Here is a 23,302-nt window from a genome sequence, read left to right on the forward strand (position 1 = left end):
GGGGCTTTGTGAAGGCTTGAGAAATGCCAGCACTTCACAAAGGTGACAAACCAAACAGAAGAGGTAGGAGCAACGCAGCCTGGACCTGCTCGCGGGCTCCCCAACAAGGAGAGGTGAACGCAGTTCACCTGTCCCTGTTCCTCTCTGTTGCTGCCTTTAAAAGTTGGTGTTTCAGTTTGAAAACAAGAAAAAAAAGATCGAATACCAAGGGATATCAGAGGCTCTCTTTCCTTTTAAGGGCAAATTTCTTTTTTGTCGTTTTTTCCTTCTACCACATTTTGTACCAAATACCACACCCACGCGTTTCCTCTAATTCTGTATTCTTTACCCTGTTTCTCCCTGTTGTTAATTTTAGCTGACATGGAATGATTCTGAGCTTTGATTTTTATCTATGGAGAACTTTTTTTATTTTTGAAAATCAAGACAAATCAACTGGGGACCCATGAGATAAATACCACGCTTCTATCCAGTTAGGTCACATAGGACCTGGAGGCGGGGAGCGGTTTAGGGCGGATTCTCAGACATGACTAGAGGTCTCTGCTGAGGTGAGCTGTCATGACCAGCAGCTGTGGCCTCCTTCACACTTACCAGGGTTTTCATCTGTTCTTCACTAAATGCACAAGAGCTCCATGGGCCTCCAGGTGTCCTGGTTACTTCTGTTCTATAGCAGAGGACACCCAGGCTCAGAGAGCATCAGTAACCACGAAACTCACCCACAGCCCTGGAGGGGGCCGACTTGGGCCTGGACTTGGGTTGCCTGGCCTCTTGGTGTGGGAAGCGCTCACTGGAGTGTGTTTTGAGTGATGTAGGGATGAGCACTGCCTGTCCCCAGACCCCGTGAGGGGGAGCTTCCTGGGGAGTTTGAGTGCCCCATGGCCACCGGCCTCCTTGTGTCAGTGCCCTGGTACTTGGTGCAGCTGATGCAGGATAGAGGCAGTAGATGGAGGAGGGGACCCTGTTGAGGTCATCTACGGTTCAGTTCAGTTCAGTTCATGGGCTCCTCTGTCCTCCAGTCCAAGGAGACTCAGGGAAAGGTGGAAACTCCTCCACAGATAGATGAGGCACAAGAATCCAGGTAACAGGTAATGAGGGGACCGAGGTTAGTTTGTTTACTGCTGTCCCCGGCTCCTCAGATAACGTGGGCTGGCCCACATATTCCTGCCAAAGTGCAGAACGAGAAGACGAAGCTGGTGTCCTGCAGGCCACCGGGCAGGGAGTGCTGTGGGAGGCACAGGTGTCCCCAGGAAGCCCACTGTGAGCCGACGGCAAGGAGTGGCTTGGCAAACTGGGTGGAACTTGTCTCCCAGAACAGCTCCCTGGTCCCTCTTCTCTTCCCCTCCACTGAGGAATGCCACAGTGCTCCCTGCCCTTCCTGGCTACACACCCTCAGCCCCCGGGGACTCCGCCCTGGGGGACTCCCTTCTCTTCCACCTGTCATGCCCATTTTAAGCCAATGCTATCTGAAGAGAAGTAGGTAGGGGGAGCACTGGGTGAGGAGCCCCTCACCGTGTTGGTCTGGCCAGGGGTGGAACTGAGAGGGGGCGGGGCGACTGGGTCCCGAGCAGCCACCTTGGCCCAGCTGACACCCACGACCGAGGTATCTGGGGTGCTCAGGCCAGGCGTGGCAGATGCACTTTCACCTGAGGTGATCGTCTGCCTTGCAAGGCTTGGCCCTTTTCCTTTCTTGCGTCCAGATGGGATGGTGGGATGGCCCCGATTGGGACTTGGGCAGTGAGGATCATTTCATTGTGTTCATCAGCTTTATGTTGCCGTGACCAACATACCGGACAAGAACACTGTGGAGGTGGAGAGTTTATTTTGAGCTGACCGTCCCCGTTGAAGAGATGCAGTCCATAACCGACTGACTCCATTGCTTTGGGCCCAAGGTGGGCAGACCATCCTGGCAGAAGGGCATGGTGGAGGGAGGCTACTCTGCTCTTGGCATCAAGGAAGCAGAGAGAGGGGAAGGGGCTGCAGGGAAGGTGTACCCTGCCAGAGCAGTGCCCAGTGACCCCCTCCTCAGCCTGCCCACCTGCCCACAGTTACCACATTAGTGCATTCAGGCTAGGACGGGCCCATTAGGTTGTAGCTCCATGTGGAATCATTTCACCTCCAATGTCAACATAGGAGCTGTTGGGGGACACCTCATATCCAGAGCATAACATCAGTGTTCCCTGATTCCCAGTGAATCAGGAGGTGTGCGCTGTGCCCCTCTCCAGCCCAGCGGCCCCTCCCTCACTGAGCCAGCTTCTTCCTTTGGCTGATTCAGTCTGGATCCAGATGCCTGGCTCTGGTCCTGGCTCTGGAGCACACTTACCTCCCATGTGTTTCCTCTCCTCCCCAAGTCTCCTCCTCCTGGAATGAAAGGATTGGGTAGATGACCCTCTGGACTTCCTTCCCTCCTGGATCCTTAGGGATGCCCTCAGGACAGTGATCCTGTTTATTTTGGGGGAGACTCTTTTCCAACTTTGATGTGAGCTGAGCACCACAGTCGGTCCTTTATCAAGATTGGGTTTGCCAAGGTGACGCTCTGATATAATTGCCGCTCTCCCTGTTTGCATCCATCTGTGTCTTTGAATCGCATGCTGTGGGATTTGCACTTGCTCTCTGAACTATGGACCTAAAGCAGGGGCTTCCTTATGCTGAAAAGCTAGCCTGAGCCCACCGACTACCCCCAGCTGGGATGGCTTTGAGATCCGACCACAGAAGCTACCTGTTGTTTGTACCCCCAGATCCAAGAATGGAAAAGTAGCAGGAACTGCCAGCACCCCCAACTCAGTGTCCCCTGGGGCAGGCAGCCCATGCCTCGGACACATCTGAGTCTGTGTCCAGGCAGCTCTGCTGTGCACCGTCCTCCTCAGGCATGTCTGTCCTGCCTCCCGTGGCCAGGCTCACAGCATGGGAATGTGCAGATTGGAAGGACCCAGAGGTTTCACTTCCTCTAGTTACAAATAAGGAAATGGGATCCTGAGCAGGTCAGCCTGGACAGGCCAAGTGGCTTGACCAAGTCCCGTACGTGGGGTGGGAGGCCGGCAGGTCTCTCTGCCCATGGCTGCCTTGAGGGCAAGGGTCTTGGTTCTTGTTTTTTTGGTTTGCTTTTTTTTTTTTTCTGTTAGAAAATCTTGAGGCAGACTGTGTGTCCAACAGGGCAGAAGAACAGGGCATTGTGGAGAGGGTGCTGATTCTCCACCAGGGTGCCCCTGATGCCAGCAAGTGGGAAGCGGATCCTTGGGCCGCTTTCTCCCACTTTCTCCCATCTCACTGAAAGCCCTTTGCCCCTTGGAACTGCACCGAGCCAGCAGTGGGTGGAGATGGCACGGTAGGTCGGGCAGCTCGGATCTCCCATGGGCTCCTTTTCAAGTTCTGCAAGAGTTTGTCAAGGTTTGGAGCCACCTCTTTGTTTCTCGGTGCTTCTTTCTCCCTGGCACTTTCCTGGTGGGTAGAGGAGAGGAGATCGGCAGGCGCAGGCCGGGGCCTGGGCTCTCAGTCCCTGTGGCCTGGAGCCGGCTGGCAGTCTAGCCGTCACCTAGGTGACAGACACTCTGCCTGCCAAACAGTCTGTCCCCAGCGAGAGGAAATAAAATACGAAACTGCAGTGTTGATTCTTGATGCGCTACAGTTCTTTTTTTAATGTTATGTGATTTTAAAAAAAGGTGTTTCACTTCTCCTTGGGGCTTTGGCCTCTGGGCCCGGGTGCCCCTCGCACAGGGCTGTTTTGACAGGGTGGCTTTGATGAACTGTGATGTGAATACTGCCAAGTGTTTGTTCCTGAACAATTCCTGGGGGGACTGCATTTCCTATAAGTTTTCACAAACAACTAGTAACACAAACATATCCTACAACTTCTCTGCTCGGGTTTTGGGAGGGTTGGTGTTTTTAGAGAGGTCCCTTCCTGTGGGGGCGTTTTTCTGTGTGATGTGCTCTATTTCCTTAGTAACTGTTGCTCTGTTATGGGAGGGACTTAATGACATTTTTCGAGTGCAATATTGAATTAATTTATTTCCTGGTTGGTCCTGCCCATCTTCCCAGTATAAATGGGACATCTGTGAGTGTGTGTGTGGGTGTGTGAGTGAGTGTGAGTGTGTGGAGGGGACAGAGTGATGGCAGGGGCCCTGCTGTGGAGGGAGGGCCCTTGACTGCGTGGCTCAGGCTGCCTTTGACCTGGGTAAGTCACCTCCCTCTCCCTTTTTCTTTTTTTCTTCTTTTCCTGATTTGAGCATCCTCGGGCATTGGGGTCTGAGACTCGGAAGTCGGGGGGACAGTGGTGAGAGGGCGTGGGTCCCACTTCTCCTGCACACTAGCTGCTGGGCTCTCCTATTCAACCTGGCTGGGTAGAGCCTGCTCTCTGCTGTTTGAGGAGATTTACATGGATGGCCTCTAACAGCCCTCCCTGGACACAGGGGACCTCCAGTGAAATGTGAGCCCATGGGGTCATGGCTCAGTCCCTGTCTCATCTCAACTATCAGGGGGAGTGGGATCAGAGCCACCTGGAGCTGAGGAGCAGCCTCTGGCCCTGGGGAGCACCACTTGCTGGCTCAGGGCTTGGGTGGGTTTACCTTGTGCGTTGGCTGAGCCTTGCTCGGTACCTGCTTCTGCCCTTCTGCTGGGCACACTGAGCAGGACATGAGACCTGTCCTCGCGAGCACTCCAGGTACCAGGCAGCTGGGTGCCCAGGACCTTGTCTTGGTGGCACTTACGGTCCAAGGGAGAGGTGGTGAGGGTGACCTGGACACCCGTAGGGATCTACACCTTGGAAAGTAGTGGGAAGCCGCACAGACTGCAGGCTGGGGGACCATCAGGGACCCTCTCTTGGGAGGACCTTTTGAGCACTTGAGTGGCAAGTCACAAGCAGGAGGCACACGGAGCAGAGCTGAGGAGACACAGGGGCGTCAGCATGCCGGGTCCCACCTTTCCGCCTTTTCCATTTCTAGCACGTGCTCCCAGGATGCCTCGCCTGGCCGTGGTGATGGTCAGCCGGCTCCTGAGCTGTGGAAGCAGATGCACTGTGACAACACGGCCTGCCCCCTCTGCTGACGGGGCCGCCTGGTGGAGCTGTCTCTGGGTCCCCGTCACCCCCACCTCTGCCCAGCCGGTGGGTCTCACTCACTGGACATGCCGGTCTCAGTCCCTCCTGGATGGTTGGGGTTGGGGGTCCCGTCACTGAGAAGCAGTTCCAGGTCCCACACCTCCTGTGGACTGTCTTGGTTGTTTCCATGAGATAAGTGATTGTTAAAGAAACGAGGCAGTTTAAATTCTTCAGTGGAACAAAATAAATAAAAGTCCCGTAATAAAACAACCACCACAAACAAAACCTCCCCACAGTGCCATTTTCTCTCTGGAGTTTGGAAAAAGAAAACAAAGTTTGGTATTTTGGAGCACCAAAAGAATTATATAGAAAAGGACAGAGAAAAAACAAGATTTTTTAAGGCAAGGGGGGCCTTTGTTTTAATCTGACAGGATAAATTCTGTTTTCTAAAATTAATGACTACAGTGTACTACATTAGTGTACTTAAAAAGTTGGTGTAGGCAGGAGTGGTGGTGCACACATGTAATCCCAGCTACTCGGGAGGCTGAGGCATGAGATTGCAAGTTAGAGGCCAGCCTCAGCAACTTAGCAAGACCCTGTCTCAAAATGAAAAATAAAAAGGGGAGTATAGTAGGGGTAGAGAGCCCCTTGGTTCAATCCCCAGTGCAAAACAAACGAACAAAAAAATTGGTGGGGGACTTGGGGCTGCCGGTGCCTGGCTTATTTCGCTTAGCATGTGTCCTCCAAATTCCTCTGTATTTAATAAATGACAGAATTTCTTTTTATGTGGCTGGATAGTATTGCCTTGAGTATATATTCCACATTTTCTTTACCCATCCATCCATCCATGGATTTTGTACCTTGGCTATTGTGAATAAATCCCCAAATGAACACGAGAGTATAGGTGTCTCGTTAACATATTGATTTAATTTCCTTTGGATACCTACCCAGAAGTGGGACTGCTGGATCCCGCTAGTTGTTTTTTTTTTTTTTTTTCTAGTTTGTTGAAGATTTCCTTAGCGGCTGTACTAACGGACCTCCCCACCAACAGTGTATGACAGTTCCCTGTTCTCTGCGTCCTCAGCTGCTGTGCTTTATCCTTTGTTATTGGGGGCGGGGGAGGATATCTCATTGTGGTTTTGATTGGCATTTCCTCGATGATTAGTAACGTTGACCATTTTCACATCTGCTTGGCTGTTTGTAAATCTCACTCTTAGAAAGGTCTGTTCACGCCATTTGCCCACTTCTCGATCCGATTACTTGTGGGTTTTCTTTTCTTTTTTCTATTTAGTTGTTTTAATTCCTTGTGTATCCTGGGTGTCAAATCCATCATCACAGGCACAGTTACAGGTATTTTCTCCCAGTCTCTAGGTGGCCTCTCCACTGTTGGTAGATTCCTTTGTTGGACAGACGCCTTCTAGTTTGATATAATCCTGTTGGTGAACTTTGGCTTTTGTTGACTGTGCTTTTAGGATCATATTTGAAAAATATTTTCCCAGACCAATGTCCTGAAGTGTTTCTCCTGTGTTTTCTTCTATGAGTTTCTTAGTTTTGAGTCTCATATTTAATCACTTGATCCATTTCAAATTTGTTTTGTATATGGCCAGAGACGAGGGTCTAGTTTCGTTTTTCTGCACCTGGTGATCCAGCTGTCCCAGTATTGTTTATGGAAGAGATTGTGCTTTCTCTGATGTGTGTGGTTGGTGCTGTCATTGTAGATCTATTGCCCATGAATTCATGGATTTATTTCTGGGTTATTTATTCTCTTCCGTTGGTCTATGTGTCTATTTGTATGACACTACCATGCTGTTTGGCTCACTGTAGCTTTGTAGTATGTTTTGAGGTCAGATACTGAGATGCCTCCATGTTTATCTGTTTGCTTATGATTGTTTTGCAGTTGGATTTGGCGTCTTTTGTGATTCCATATGAATTTTAGGATTTTTTTTTCTATTTCTATGAAGATTCATGATGTTTTGATGGGAATCACATTGAATTGATAAATCACATTGGGTAATGCAGATCTTTTGATAATATTAGTTCTTCCGATCCATGAACATGGGTTTTTTTTTTTTTTTTTTAGTGTACTCTTCAATATTTTTCATCAGGGCTTTGTAATTTTCATTGTAGAGATCATTCACCTTCTGTTTTTTATTCATCCATATATTATTTTTTTTGTAGCCACTGTGAATAGGAATATTCCTTTTCAGTAAGTTTGTTCTTGGTGTATAAAAATAGTGCTGTTTTTACATGTTGATTTTATATCTTGCAATTGTGCTAAATTTGTTTATCGATTCCAATAGTTTTGAGTAGCATCTTTAGGTTTTTCTATATATAAGAATCATGTTATCTGCAAACAGAGATGATTTGACTTTGTTTCCAATTTGGTCACCCCTTATTTCTTTCTCCTGTCCTACCTCTCTGGAAAAGACTTTCGACACCATGTTGAATAAGCATAGAGAAGGTGGACATCCTTGTATCATTTCTGATCTTAGAGGAAAAGTTTGCATTCAGTGTGATGTTGTCTGTGGCCCTGTGTATCCTGTATGTGTTGAGGTATGTTCCTTCTATAATTTGTTGACAGTTTTTATCATGCAGGGATGTTGAATTTTATCCAAGGCCTTTTCTGCTTCTATTGAGATTATTATGTGGTTTCTGTCCTTCATTCTGTTGTTGTGGTGTATTGTGTTTATTGATTGGTGTATGGTGAATCATCCTTGTATCCCTGGGATAAATCCCACTTGATCATGGTGTAAGAGTCACTTGGAGAAACTGCTCAATCCAACTGCTGGGTTTCCTTTCCTGGAGCACTTATGCCAGTGGATATGAACCAAAGATCCCACCTCTTTAAAAAAAAAATTACAATTTGTTCTTTTTTAGATATTCTTAACTGTAGAGTGTATTTTGACATATTATACGTACATGGACTATAACTTATTCTAATTAGGATTCCATTCTTGAGGTTGTATACAATGTGGAGTTTTACTGTGGTGTATTCACATGTGAACATAGAAAAGTTTTGTCCAATGCATTCTACTTACTGTATTTCCTATTCCCATTCCCCTCCCTTCCCTTTATTCCCCTTTGTCTAATCCACTGAATGTTTATTCTTCCCTCCTTACTTTGTGTGTTAACATCTGCATATCAGAGAGAAAGTCCTGCCTTTGGTTGTTTGGGATTGGCTTATTTCATTTAGCAAATGCCATAATTCCATTCTTGTTTATGGCCAAGCAATATTCCATGTGTATATATACCACCTTATCTTTACCCATTCTTCTGTTGAAGGGCACCTAGGTTGGTTCCATAGCTTAGACATTGTATATTGAGCTGCTATAAACATTGATGTGGCTGAATTATTGTAGTATGTGATTTTAAGTCCTTTTGGTATAAACCAAGAAGTGGGATAACTGGGTCAAATGGTGGTTCCATTCCAAGTTTTCTGAAGAATCTTCATACTGCTTTCCAAAGTGGTTGTACCAATTTGCAGCCCATCAGCAATATATGACTAAACCAAAGATCTCACTTCTAAGACCTCAGGAACCAGCTTGGGAAATGAATTTCTTCTTATGGATGCACATGAACTCTGAGTAACTTGGGAAGGACATTTGAGCATTGTGCTCTTCATAGCTGTGGAGGGGTGGAATCTGTAATATTCTGTTGGTAATGGGGAACTCTTCTGTGTTAGTCGGCTTTCTGTCACTGTGACAAAATATCTGAGGAAAAACAACTTAAAGGATTGGCTAATAGTTTTAGAAGTTTTAGTTCCAAGTTGACTGGCTCTATTTCTTCGGTCCTGAGGTGAGGCAGAATATCATGGTGGTGGGAGCATGTGGCAGAGAAGGTGACACTTTACCTTGCGGTAGCCAGGAAGCAAAAAGAGAAAGGAAGGGGCCAGGGTCAAGATATATCCCCTAGTGACCTACTTCCTCCAAGATGGCCCCACTTCCTGTTGTCCCCACTACCTCCCAGTAGTCTGATTATGAATCCATAATCCACTGGTGAGGTCAGAGCCTTCATGGCCCAATCACTTCCCAGGAGCCCCGCCTCTGAACACTGCTGTACTGGGGACCAAGCCCTGAGCACATGAGCCTTCAGGGGACATCCAGATCCAAACCATGACACCCCCCCCCAAGTCCCTCGCTGTCCCTGGGAAGCTCCCCAGTGCCCACAAGAGGGCTGTGGGCGTGGCTCTGGGTGGCTTTTCCTTTGGTCTTCTGTGGGTCTGTTAACCCCAATGGTTTCCCAGGTGCCCTAGAAAGTGACCTCTTTCTTTTTACTTTCAGCAAGGACAGAGGTGAAGCCCAGGGAGCAGCAGATCAGGACAGGCCGGGCTCCCCTGGAGAGCTGAGCCTGTGGACGATGCTGGACACGGCACGGCTGCGCAGGCCTTCGCTTTGAGGTGGGAGGCAGGCCTCTGCGGGAAAGCTTCTCCACGCCCGGTCACCATGGCTTCGACACTCTGGCTGGACGGCTGACAGGACCGTGCGCCCCGCACGCCGCTGGACTGCGTGCAGTCTGTGCACCGCCCGCTCGCAGGACGTGGGAGCAGGGCTGGTGGGCATCAGATGCTCCCAAACGCTGGACCAGCGGAGCGATGGACTCGGACAGGCTAAGATGGAAGTGACCTGAGGCCTTGCCGGGCGGTTTCCTTGCGACAGGACAGCTTAAGAGTCAGAACACAGGCTTGTCTGGGGAGCAGTATGCAGGAAGCTGGTTTTCAGGCCACAAATGCTTTCACAGGTGAGAACCCTTCGCACGGAGTCAGCGGCTTCCTGGGGACTTTTACTTGGTAGCTGAGACCTTCACAGCTGCATGAAGGCTGCTTGGGGACCGAGGGTGACGGAATGATAATTTGTTTGCTGTCTCTCACTCAGTAGGCACTTGGACAAAGCATGGACATCTCATGAGTGTGATTGTGTGAATGCATGGCGGTCTTGTAGAGGTCTTCCATCCCTTTCTCCAAGAAAGTGTGTTACCTGCAGAGTGACGTATAGGGGATGGAGCTAGGAAAACTCTCCCAAGAGAAAAGCTAATTGGTGCTGAGCAGCCCCTCCCCCTGCACCTCCGGTTTCCTGGTTTCCTTCCTCTGGTGTGTTTGTGTGCTCATGGCCACCGAGGTGGTGGGGCGACTTGGCAGGGCTCAGCTGCCGTCTGCATCTCTCTCCTGTAAATGAGCTCGGGGAGGAGCTGGACATCACAATTGAATGTTGATTTGCCCCCTGGCTGCCAGTTTGCACATTTTGCAGGGAACCACTGGGTCTGGCTGGTGCCCAGAGCCATGGCCTGAGACACAGAGGCCTTTGAATTTGGATCCTGCCTCTTTGTCTGATTCACTTAACATCCCAGGAAGCCACTTAATCCTTTGGGCCTCTGACTCTGAATTTACACCCTGGGGACTGAGAAGTTAAGGGAGCCTCAAGGAATCCAGGGAGATTTTTTTTTTTTTTTCAGCTGGTATTTTTATTTAAAAGATGCTAGGGAAAGACCACATTCTCCGGTCATGAGAGTCCTAAAAGATGTTAACTTTTCACATTTTGCAAAGAGAGCAGGCCAGGTTGTCGGGGTGCCTGGAGAGAGGGGCTGAGGCTCAGGCGTGGGGACCATGTGGATCTGGATTGGAACCGCTTTTCCCCTGGCTTGATCTCTGCCCTAGCAGGTCCTCCAGTTCCTTCCATTTCCCTCTAATCATTTGTGAGTGGATAGGCAGCCCTCTGGCTACACCGCTCCCAGGAGGCTGAGCGTCCTCACGAGCGTCCAGCTCAGCTCCCCTGAGGTGGAGTCTCGCAGCGTGGAGTCTGGTAGCCTGGCCTGACCCTGCTGCTCTGTGCCCTCACTGTGGGCATGTGGGTCAACTCTAGAGACCTCTCAGCATCCCTTCTGTGGCCTGGGGGCCTCACAGTTGTGGTGGGGACGATGTCCAAGGATGCGTGGCCCAGTGAAAATACGCTCAACAGTACAGAGCAAACCTGAGCCCTCTAGATCCATTTTCAGACGTCCAGGCTAGACTCACTTAGCATGTACCCTTGAGCTGCCTTGGCCTCCTGAGCTGCTGCTGCATGGACCCCCCCCTCCCCTGCAGGTGGAGTGCTGTGCCCTGCGGCACCTCTGCCTCTCCGCTCCCAGGAGGTAGCCCAGAGGACGGGCCTCTAGAAGGTGCCTATAAGGAGGCTCTTGAAGGTAGTTCTGAGAAACAGAGGAAACAAGAAAAGGAAGAGCAGACGGGACGAGAAGAACCTGAGGAAGAGCAGCCCAGGCCCAGGAAGAGCCTCCCGGTGCCCTCACTGCCCTGAAGGTCCAAAGGCTCCGATCTGCCATCTCTTTGCTGGCTCCAGAGGCTCTTGCCATGTGGTCCTCACCCTCTGGAGCCTGGTGCTGGGTCACCGTGGCTCACAGTTGGCCACGTGAGGTCCTCACCAGTCCTTGGGGTGCTTTCCGGCCCTCTACCCCACAGGAAAGGAAGCCTAGGCTAATATGAAGCTCTGTTTGAAATAATCAGAATCCTCAAGTTCTGCCTAGAGATAGGACAATGCCTCTCTCTTAGGAAGGCCCGTGTGAGTGACAGCTGTCATTGTAATTATCACTGAGGCCAGACTTGGAACGCCCCCCCAGTCTCTGCTCAGGGCCAACTTCTTGCCACCCCACCGAGCTCACACTTTCTTATTGCTTGGCCCATTAGGTCCTATCTTATCAGACGTGGGCCACCTACCAAAACTTAAACTGAGCAAGGAAGGTACCATTTATGGGAACTTCTGAGATAGATGTTTTTAGAGTTTTATTCTTTTGAGAAAAGTAGTAAGTGAATAATTAGAGCATTTGAAAATATATGTATTTTCATACAGATACGTGTGAACATACCTGTAAAGGATGTGTAAGTGTAGGTTATGATTTCCAACCTACTTTGATGCCTGTCTGTCAGTTTCGTGGCAAGATTCATGGAGTTGAAATTTGGGACATAGCAGGTGAACTCATATTTTCCCAAGAGCTCCACTTCCCATCGTTGAGTCTCTTCCTAGTGGTGTCCGCCTGCTTGAGTGACAATAACCGCAGCAAAGATCTCAGAGAGCCTGCAGCCTGCTGGGTAGCATGCCTTGGCTGTGTGTCCTTGGTCATTCCTCATGACTCTGAGGCTAGTGTGGCTGGGCTGTGGAGCACACTGGTGTAGCCACAGTTTGGATGTTGACAGTGGCCTTTCCAGCCTAGCCCTGTGGGTGACCTCGTCTGGGCTCCCTGGGGAACTGTGCTGCTGCCTGGGCTTTACCCTCAGAGATTGGGATTTAATTAGTCTCAGCATCACCTGGACCTGCTGAATCAGGGCATTTATCCTAACAAGATCCCAGGTGCTTGGTGCACATTGAATTGGGGAAGCCCTGAGAGCCAGCGGCATTCAGCGAGCAGGTTTAAGGAGAAGCCAGGGGTGGGTGGGAGAGTCAGATCTAAAAAGAAAAAGAAAAGGAATGGACTGGTACCATTCCTTCAACAGGGATGTGCAGGTAGGCTCATCTTTCTGGGTGCTTACTATTCTTTATCACAGCCTGGCATGCAAGTGTCCGCAGGACGAGGATTTGAGCTTCCCTGTCTCCTTAGGATAAACCACCAGTGGTAAAATAAAATAAAGTGCCTGGCCTTTGGAGGTGGGTCCCTATGAGCTGGCTCACTGCTTGAGCTCTTGTGTTCTCTGTTGTTCACGTAGTTTGCACAAGGGACCTGTGGCGCAGGGTGACAGGGCTGTTCCTCCCTGCCTGAGCAGCAGAGTGAAGCCGTAGTCTCTGAAGACCAGCTGGTTTTCTCATGTTTGTTGATTCCAAATGTTTTGGGGATTGAAGAGATAGTGATTTTGCTTATTTTCTGGGGGTAATGGGAAAGGAATCTTGCCTTAAATGTTCTAACCCCGGTTGAAGCATTTATTGTTGTCTTCAAATCTTGTTTGGGACATGGCCAAAGTTACTATGTAATTAACCATATCTCTGCTTACAAGAAAGAAATTTGTCACGTGATGGTTTATGTACCGATTCTCTTTGGAGGTAGAGGCTCAGGAGGCTGCAATTTTAAACTTTTGCAGAATATCTTTTTATGTAGGTGCATATTAAATTTGCATGCAGGAGCAAAGCCGTCAGGTCTACAGATGGGAACTTCACTAATGCCATGATTGGACTTCCGGTGGAATCAGTTCATCCTAACTTGTAAGCTGCACTGAAATCCATTTCTTTCTGTGTCCCTTTCACAGCAGGTGAGCTCAGAATCAATGCTTTGTCCCATGTGGCTGAGATGGAGCCTCCCTGCCCGGCTTATAGTGCTCCCTGCAAAGCGCCCCTGTAGAGGCTGCCCAAGGACCTTGTGTCTCGCAGACCTTGCTAACATGCCTAACGGTGGAGCAACTGAAAGCTCAAGTGTCCAAGTTCAATTCTTATCCATCCAGGCCATCTTGCTGCCTGGTTGTGGTGACTGAGGTCTGCATTAAAAAGCAAACTCCTAGTACCCCTGGGCCGTGGAAACGGGACCCCTCTCAGGCTGGCGCAGTCAGGTCTCCCTCTCAAACATCCACAGAGATTTGCCTGAGACTTCATGTGCTTCTCTGGGCCTGGGAAAGCGTCCCGCCCGGGCTGGCACTGCACGTGTTCCTGAGGTCGCTGGTTTGTGATCCTGGCTCCTCTCTGCCTCCACGCTGCCCTTGGATACCACAGAGGTTTGTCATAATTTTCTGAGGCTCTTTAAATCATCTCAATATTGGGGGAGCACAAAACAAAACAGGCAAATGGATCAAATGCCTATAGAATTGATCTGAGTCTTCCCCACGCAAAGGGCTGTCAGATCTGTTAATAAATGAAGGTTCCCCATCACTAAGGGAGGAGAGAGTTGATTTCTTAGTCTTTAGTACCTGAGAGAGCTGTTTTGTGGATTCTGGTGATGAGATTTTCTTAGCCACTAAGGACCAAAGAAGAAGAACTATTGCACTGACTGGTTGGGTGTCTGGGTCCCCAGGGACCTCAAGTGGGTAGATGTGGTCTACTAGAGGTTGGCCAGCCCTCCATGAGTACAGGAGTGGATTGCTCCAGGCTTCTGGTCCTGCCTACCACCCAGTCCTCAGGTTCTGACTCACCACTGTGGTCTTCAAGGTCACGCCTTGGGCTGACTCATGAATGACCCAACCCACATTTTCCAAAGCTGCCTGGACTATAGGAGAGATCAAAAGCCGGTTTGCAATAAAATGGGCAAGGGTGGATTCGTGGCCGAATTAAACCTGTTTCTTTACTATAGAACTTTCCAGAGTATCTCGTATGGGGTTATGTAATGGGAAGGTCTCATGGGCAGCGTTTCCCCAATCACAAGACCTTAAATGCATTTGAAAAGAGCACAGAGCATGGGCTCTCCATAGAGCATGCTCTCGAGGAGCTTCTGTCCCGCGGCCCCGGGCAGCCATCCCCAGCAGACCTGCTCTGAGTGGGCAACGCTTTACAGAGCTCGGGGAGAAGCCTGTGAGGAGATTGTCTTCCTTCCCGCTTCCTCTCAAGTCCCACCAACAGCTTTAAGGTGTGGCTTTTATTAGAACTTTCTCCTGTGCCCAAACCTGTGGATTCTTCCTGCTGCCTGACAACGGTCCAGACTCCTCCGCCTGGAGATCAATGCCCACCTGTGGTGTTAATCTCCCTTCCTTCTCTTGCCGTGACCAAAGTTCCAGACCAAGTGGACCCCCATCCATCCCAAAGTAGCCTCTGCGTCTTTCCATCTGCCTCTCCATCTTCAGGATTTATCGGGTTCATGAGCTCCTTTGTACCATGCACGGGAGAAAAATCTTCCCTCTTGCAACTTAGTGGATGCAGACACGGATCAGAGCTTTTTGTGAAATCTTGACTGCTCTTGCTAAACAGAGTTAGGACAGCCCTCAGAGCCTTCTGAGGTGGGTGCTTGGTTTCCAGGCTGCACTGGGTAGACAGGCTGTTTACAGGCCACCTGCCACCGGGGCCTCATGAACCCGGGTTTAATCAATGATGTTGCTTCTGTGTGTAAATAATACATAATTTATGTTATTATTCCAAACGAGCTGCAAACTCCTCTCTGTTTTCTTCCTTGGTAAACTATTCTGCTCTGTTCCCAGGGGTTTCCCGCTGTGCCTAATGTCATCTTCCTATACAAAGGCACCGCAGAGGCCTCCTCTCAGGAGCCTATGCACCCATTTTAAATGATGACCAGAGTTAATTTCCGTGTTCCTTGAAACTCTATTTATTTTAGGGTTACTTAAGTATGTACAACATAAGGATTGTTATAAATGCTTTGTTCTTATAGCGTTAAATAGCTAAGACATTATAATAAATTAAACATAAAAATCGCAAAGTAAGAAACATTCCATTTGGTATTGAATCCGACAGCTGAGTTGGTTTTTCTGGAACCTTCCATCCCCAGCTCTTTCCGGGGGAGACTTAAAGTGAGAATGGTTATGTGCTGTGGACATTTGGGTTTTGTACACAGTCACGGATGGTGTGGGTGCTGGACTTACCATCAGGGTAGGTGTTGCTGTGGTTTAAGGTGAATCTCCTGTCACTGAACATCCAGGGCCCAAACGGCCTACCGGTCTCATGAGGTTCTTGGGAAAATGTCAGCTTTGTCCATCTTACTTCCGACACCTGGACATCACTGTCACCCCCGAAACGGAGCCATTTGGCTCTGAAGAAATCAGGCTCTGCAGAAGCAGGCAGCTGCTTCCCACATGTGGCTTCTGGTATTTTCTCTCTGGCTCCCAGACGCTGGTGGCCTCTGGTATTTTCTCTCTGGCTCCCAGACCCTGCTCATGCTGGTATGCGGATGTTGCCAGAATCCTTCATCTTGGATCCTCTCCTGCCCTTTGTGGCAGGATCAGCCCGGAGACCCGAGGGGACAAGGCCTCGGGAAGCAGCCAGTCCCGGCTAGTCTCTTGCCCTGCAATTCCTGCTCTGATGTCCACAAGCTCGCCGACCTCGCTGAAGCGTGCTTTTAGGACACTATGATAGGTATAAGAGGAGGGTTTGTGTAAGGAATGAGGGAAACCATTGTGAAGTGACAAGACAGAGCCTGGCATACAGCTAGTGCTCAATAAATGTTCTTGCCCTTCTTTCCTCACATCTTCAAGAGGTTGACGACATATAATGGCCTTGGAAAAATCAGGGGTTTCATCCCATGCCTCTGGAGGACCGAGGGGAGGGCATGATCTCTTTCACTGAGAGGCTTGTCTCACGAGTGTACGCTCACTGTGACTGTACCCGTAGCTGGGGTGGCTCCGATGGCCTTGTGTGCTGCCTGTGGGCGTCTCCAGCACATGGCTTCCTCTCTCGCTCACTGTCTTCTTTCTGAAAGGTCTCTGTCTCTGTGCTTGAGTCGTCCCTCCCACCTGTGCCGAGCTGGCCCTGGGACGACGGCTTCTTCTCTAGAATCCCGTGTGGTCAGAACAGATCTCGGGGGCTCAAGTTGGCACCAGGTCTCTGCTTATTTCAGGACACCATGTTTAAATGCCAAATCCCCAAAATGGGGTGCTGATAGAAACAAGAGAACATGGGGGTGGGGGTTGTGGTCCCAGGAAGCATCTTAACCTACTCTAGTGAATAGGCTGACGTGGACGCGTCCCTCTCTCAGCTAACTTGGGGGTTAGTAAAATATTTCTGGAGTGGTGTAAGAAAGACATCGCTTGGTTCAAGATTTGTCAGGGATGATGATAATAAAAGAGTATATCCTCACGGCAATGCCATGATGCCGTAATTGGATCTTTGGTTCTCTGTTGGTACAATTTTGAGACTGTACAGAAGAAAATACGTCAATTCAAGTTTTGGGTGCTGTACTGCATTTCAGAAAATGTCTTCAAGAAGCCAGTGTCGGGGATGGCCTGCTAGCCCCAGGGAGAGGAGAGAGGGGCATGCACACTCACACTGGGAGTCTCTTCCTCCCCAGGCTCCTCAGCCTCTGCCAGCCCTGGGGGAAGACCAGCCTCAGCTATGGGTGTTTGTCTGGCTTCCTAAGAATATCGCACCAAGGTCAGTGCTTCAGAATCTCGCCATCTGTTTCCTGTTATCTAGTCGACCCAGCCTGGAGAGCCACAACACCCAGCCCGCCCAGAAGGTGTGTGGCCGCGAGGGGCCCCGCTCAGCGCTCCTTCCTCTCAGGAGCAGGACGGAAGCCATTCCAGCATTATCATCAAAACTTAGTTTTTTTTTTTTTTTGTGATAAACTTTCAGAGAACTCAGGGTGTTTCCCACTCCCTTTTGGAATGAGGCCGCCATTGATCTCGGCTTAGACCATTTCACAGAGCTGCTGTCTGCTCTGCCAAGTGCCATCCTGGAACGGCCCTGGAGGTGAGGGCATCGTCCCAGGCTTGTGGATCAGAATAACACAAGTCCAGAGAGGCCCTACTCTGGGCCCAGGTGACTCGCTGGTGGCAGCAGGGTCAGGATCCCAATGCAGTACAGTCTCTGATGGAGCACGGGTCTTGGCGTCTCCCACTGAGATGTGGGGTCAGGGAGAAGAGCCATGGGCCATTTCCTTCCAGAATCTAGGTCGGCACATGAGGGTTGCAGGAAGTAGAAGCCCCAAACTGAACTTGAAGCTTTTGTCTGGTAGTGTTGTCCCCTGTATTCTAACCCGGAAAGCAGACTTGCACATTTGTCTCAGGCATTTTCCTCCTCCTGGTTTTAGAACACTGAGGCGTGGCAACAACAAGGGGCACATTGGTGTGAGCGTGCTCAGTGCCACAGAACTGGACGCCAGAGCTGGTTAACATGGTGCAATTTATGCCCGCTATATTTTGCGACAATAAAAACAATTTTGCAAAAAAGAGAAGTGGACTAACCACTGACTTCAGAATGCTCAGTCTTGGTGGACTTCTTAAGGGACAGCAAGATGGTGGGTGGAGGGAAGTCTCATTGTGCTGGGGAAGAGCAGAGCTGGGCCCTCGGGGCTGTTGGGAAGGCGGTAGGTGCCCCTCCACCAACAGCTTGACATGCTCGACTGGCACTCCACTGTGTCGCTTGGTTGCTTGCGTTGAGGAGAGAGGCCCCGTATGTGTGGGCTGCTGTCAGCCGGTGCAGCCCCTGCACTTCTGGTCTGGACAGGTGTCCCACTTGGCAAGGCCAAAGCCCGTGACCTTCCTGCTCTCCCCAGAGGCCACTGATCAGTCATCTGCTATTCCTGGGGACTCACTTCCCTACAGAACATTGGTCAGTGTTGCTTCCGGTCTCAAATATGCTGTGAAAAGAGATGGTAAATGTAGTTTCCCCTGCTCTTGGTGTTTGTGAAGGCAAGTCTGGGGCCCTCTTGCTGTGTTGGTGAGTGGCACAGACTGGCGTCCCGGGTGACTCTTAGCCAGCATGGCCCAGAATTTGGTTGTCCTTCAGAAGCGGGTAGCAGTGGAGGTGGGGATGCTGGGGATGTGCGTGGAAGCCAGGAAGTCCCTTCATGGGAAGCACAGGAGTGGGGCGGGGGCCGCACGGTTCTGGGGTCTCCTCTGGTCATTGTGGGTTCTGTTGTGATTTGGCAGATACATTGCCTCCCTGGCTGTCCTGTGTGGCCTGTCGAGAAAGAGGAGACTGGCATAGGGAAGGTGCCCACGTAGCTGTGAGAGAGACTGCTGTGACCTCCCCAAGAGTGTCCAGCCTGATGGGGGCAGCAGCTGACATTCCAGAAACATCACAATCAAAGGACAGCTGTTGTTTAACAAACAAAAAAAATCCCCAAACCCGAGTTGATACAGGACTTTCTTTGCTGGCTCAGCAGACCCCATTTCCTATACCTGGTACATCTCTTGTGTAACGTCGTCGGAGTTCTTTCTTGTCCCTAAACGTGGTTCTAGCTGGACCCACCTCTGCCCCACCGACTGGCTAGCTGGTGCCCTGGATCTGTGGCTGAAGCCCCCTGAACTGCTCTCTGGCCTTGGACTCTTTGGCCCAGCTTCCTTGCGTGTGTGTTGAGGGCAGCTGTCCTGCGTCGGCCTGGCCTTGGGGGCTGCCCAGTGTGGGGTTTAGCAGTTGGTAGTGTGCAGGAGGGATCCTGCAGCAGACTTCTGGGAGCAGAGCCCCGCCTCACACCCTTCTGGCCACTTGGTGCACACTGAGACCTCTGGGTGCCTCCTGTCCTGTCCACCCTGAGCCTCCAACCCCAGGGGACTGCTAGCCCTCAAGAGTGTGCCATGGCTGAGCTGTTCCTAAAGAGGGGAAGACCAGCCCCCCATGGGTGTGTGAACCTGCATTATCACTAGCACTAGACCCAGGCCAGGCCAGCTCCCTGCAGGGTAGGGGAAGACTGTTAAAATGTACACTTGACATTTCAAATACGTCACTTTACAGATTCAAGAGGAGAGCAACACTTAAGTTCTCTATGGCAAGTCCTCAGATGGGACGACCTTCTGCCCCTTCCTTCCCATCTAGAAGTCTGTGCCGTCTCTGCCTCTGCAGAAGGAACTCGGTCACGAGTCCTCCCTGTGGCCCTAGCTTCCTCCCTTCTGGGTTACCATACTTCCTCCTCACATGTCCTGCTGCGGGATCCAGCCCCTTCCTCATGGAGCAGCCGAGGATGCATGAACCCCCTGGTCACCGGTCCGTCTGCGTGTGGGTCAAGGTGGGTGGGCTCCAGGGAGCTCTGCCCTTTGGGGTCTCTTAGCCAGTGTGATCCAAAGCTGTGTCCTGTGTTCTCCTGACTCTCCTGTTCTCCCTGGGGTCCCTCATGGATACTCACGTACTCACTCGCCCCTGGGGGACCCACGTATTTGGTTTCTTGGAGGCTCTGAAGCCTGTCCAGGTTCCCTGGCCCAAGGTTCTGCTGCTGCCCATTATCATGGCCTCCTCTCATCCCTTCTGGCTTCCTGCCCAGGCCCAGAGCCCACCAGCACATAAGGGTTGGAGCCTGTCACTGTGCCTTCCTGAGCAGGGGCCATGTGCTCCAGGTGTACAGAGGCTGCAGGAGTGTCACAGGTAAACTTGGCTCCTTTAACCTCGGCCACAAAGTGGCTTTGTCTTTAGCCTCTCTGCATGGAAGCAGCTGGGATGTATTCTTTTGGATGATAATGGAAGCCAAGGGAGGGGTGTATTTATCCAAAGATGGTGCACAGCCTGACCAGGAGGCTTGGACAGTGCTGTATGGACTGTGTGTTGAAGGACAGGGTGGACATGTGCTCTGAGGCTGAAGTCTGGAGACCTTTCCCAGCAGACAGGCAGACAGGGGTGGAAGGGGACCCGGGGACTGGCATGGGTGCCCAAGCCCTAAAGTCAGGTGTGCCGTCATGGCCCCCCAACCCTGCTGGCTGCCTCCTGGAGGGTCTCTGTTACCTCAGCTGAAGTCTGACTTCACTGACTCGAGCTGTGGGCTTTCCTAATTCTGCTGGGGTTTGGAGCAGATAAGGAGTGTGTACGCTTGGGACAGTAGATGGCCCATTCTGGGAGGCTGGGTGGTGTAACGCAGTTCTGGTCCCAAAGAGCCAGGTCTGGAGAGGCTGGGGCTAGGTCAGCTGTGCTGCCACCCCCAACCCTCCGTGCTGTAGCTGGATGTCAGAGGGGCCACTCTGTGGGCAACCATATTTAAAGAGAAGACACTGTGGTAATTGTCACTAGTGGGAATTCAGGAACATGGCCGTGGTGTGGAGTGTGGTAGTGTGGGCAGCTAGCCTTTCCTCAAGTGCTTCTTGTCTAGCTGTCAGACTGGTCCTGTTGATTCTCATAAGACTACAACATGAAGCCATTGACAGGTGTGCCCACCCCTGGGCTGGGGCCTGGGCTCTGGGCCCCTGCTAAGTGGCCTCGCTCCAAGAAATGGGCCTTGATATCCAAATCAGCTTTAAAGTGCTCTATACATTTTGCGAGAGAGAGAGAGAGAGAGAGAGAGAGAGAGAGAGAGAGAGAGAGAGGACAGGTGTGCTTAAGTGCATGTGGCCTCTGATTTTGGACTGCCTGAGTTCACACCCCGGCTCTGCCCTATCAGCCTGAGTGGCGTGGAGTGAACAACTTCATCTCCCTGGACCCTGCTTTTATCTATAACAGGGTAAAAATGATAATAGAGTTTAGAAGGTTGTTGGGGGAAAAATACACAAATTCATGCATTGACAAGCACCTGCTGTTGCTCCACAGATGCCTGCTGCTCGCAGCAGGACTACAGCCCCATGCTGTTTGTAGCCATCGACTCACCTCAGGACACAGTTGGCCCCAGGGGCACATTTGCTGCCTCTGAAGACCGCAGTCCACCCCCGCAGGTCCATAGGAGGCATCCCCTTCTCTGATGGCCTCTGAGGCTGTTTCCAAGAGGACTTTCTTGAAGGTTTTCAGTGATGATGGTCTAAGTGGAGTTCACGATCATATGCTCTTTGGCTCATTCGTCAATGTTCTACAACAGCAAACAAGCCTCTCGTTCTTGTGTGCGCCTCCTAAGTGGACCCTGATGGTCCCGCTGATGTGTGGTTCTGCAGGTATCAATCAAGCTTGCGGCTCGGGAGGCTGAGGCAGGAGGATCTCAAGTTCAAAGCCAGTCTCAGCAAAATAAAAGCAAGGTGCTAAGCAACTCAGTAGATCCTGTCTCTAAATAAAATACAGAACAGGGCTGGGGATGTGGCTCAGTGGTCAGGTGCCCTTGAGTTCAATCTCTGGTATCCCCCTCAAAAAAGATTGACCTTACCCACAGCTAGTATCTTTATTACATACTATGTCATTTAGATCCAGTTTCTTTTTTGCTACACTGTGTAACAAAGCAGAAGTTGTTACACAGTGTAGCATACATGGTAGTAAACAGTTTGGATTTTTGTATCCTTCCTGCTCTTCTTCACCTGTGATGATTTTGCTTGGTGTGAAGAAAGAAAATTCTAGCCCATCTGCACTGATGCTCTTTACTGACTTTTCTTTTTGTTATTGGATTGAACTCAGGGGCACTTAACCATGTAGCCGCATCCCTAGCTCGTTTTATTTTTTATTTTGAGACAAGGTCTCAATAAGTTGCTGAGGCTGGCCTTGAACTTGTGATCCTCCTGCCTCAGGCTCCCAAGCTGCTGGGATCACAGGCCTGCACCATGGCGCCTAGCTGACTTTTGTTGATATTTTATGCAAGGCACTAAGCTAAGTGCAGGGAAATGACTCTCCAAACATTTCACTTAAAGGCAAGATGTAATTTACTTGGATGGAAGGCTTCTTCAGGGCCATGTCCTTGTCATATATGTTTGCATAATTTTTATTTTAGCATAAGGGAAAACAGGGAAGCGTGTGAGATGTGATTTTATTTCTGCCTATGAAATGTGCCGCGGAGTTGCTTTTTAATCCTTCATGTGTCCCTTTAAGATCCTGGAGGCCTGAAGGGATTTCTGTTTCTAGTAGGAAGTCGGCTTGGGTCAGAGTCCAGGGGTGAAGGTCCTGGGGTGGAGCCTCCACCTGAGCCTCTGTGTAGCTAGCCCCGTTCACAGGTAAGCGGGCAAGACTCTGGGAAGGTAACGGGAAAGAGACACCCCAGGATGGGGACAGACTTGATGGCCGCAGCCCATGGCTGGAAAGGAAACAGGCTCACCCAGCTCTAGCTGCACATGTGTGTTCTGTGAGCCCGCCAGGATGGGGAGCTGGTGTGGCTGACCATGTCCCTGTGCTCGCTCCTCCTCTGGAAGCACGTGGACCAGGAGAAAGCCTTATTTCATGTAAGGATGAAGGAGGAGTGGACGCGGTTTATTTATGGGTCCCTAGGTCCACTCCGAGACTCGTTTCTTTGACAACCGTTTATTGAATACTTGCTGTATACCAGGCGTGGTGGTGGTTTTGGGGACGCAGGGATGAATAAGGGACAGCTTATGTCTGTGTCCATGAAATTTACATGAGGGCCGGGGAGGTGGATGATAAAGATGTAAACCTAGAGATCGTGCCATTTCACACAGCAGTGGAGCCTCATCGAAGACAGAGGAGGGGCCAGAGAGGAGGGAGGGCTGAGTGCCAGGTGGGCGGGACCACGGGCGGAGAGCTTGGGGTTGAACAGGGCCGGGGTTTGAGGAGTGGCAGGACATCAGCCCAAGTGGTCATGTGCTCAGCAGTGGGCTGGGCAGGGGGCAGTGCTCTGCTTTTGTCCTTTCCAAAGGGAGGGAGAATCTTGGTAATAGCTATAAATGTGAGCTACTCCTGTTTGCTCTATATTTAGCATATTTACATTATGTCTTTTTTTTTTTGAATGGTTGCTTTTCAAAACTTCGACCATTTCCCAAACACTGAGTCCACCAGAAGGGCTCCTCTATTCAAGGTCACTTCGATTTCTATATTTTCTGGCACTTGGCAATCACATGATACCCACGTGTTGGTCTCCACGTGAGAGGAA

The 23,302-nt window shown here is 50.5% G+C and overlaps 1 protein-coding gene across 8 annotated transcripts in view; it reads left to right on the top strand.

Annotated features, from left to right (window-relative positions):
• Positions 1 to 23,302, top strand: part of Ldlrad4 (low density lipoprotein receptor class A domain containing 4) — a 369,921-nt gene that overhangs the window by 134,090 nt on the left and 212,529 nt on the right. For 6 of the 8 annotated variants that reach the window (XM_046462795.2, XM_046462797.2, XM_046462796.2 and 3 more), the window contains one exon: positions 9,307 to 9,763. In XM_046462795.2, coding sequence (XP_046318751.1) covers positions 9,724 to 9,763 — 40 coding nt within the window. In that variant the 5' untranslated portion in view covers positions 9,307 to 9,723. Of the gene's footprint in view, positions 1 to 3,141; positions 3,320 to 4,020; positions 4,166 to 9,306; positions 9,764 to 23,302 lie in introns of those variants that run through there. The other 2 variants (XM_058585134.1, XM_046462799.2) reach the window with 2 other exon arrangements.

The sequence above is a fragment of the Marmota monax genome, unplaced genomic scaffold, assembly GCF_021218885.2.
Source record: "Marmota monax isolate L192 unplaced genomic scaffold, Marmota_monax_Labrador192_F-V1.1 WCK01_AAM20220418_F8-fsc00180, whole genome shotgun sequence".
Classification (NCBI taxonomy): Eukaryota; Metazoa; Chordata; class Mammalia; order Rodentia; family Sciuridae; genus Marmota; species Marmota monax.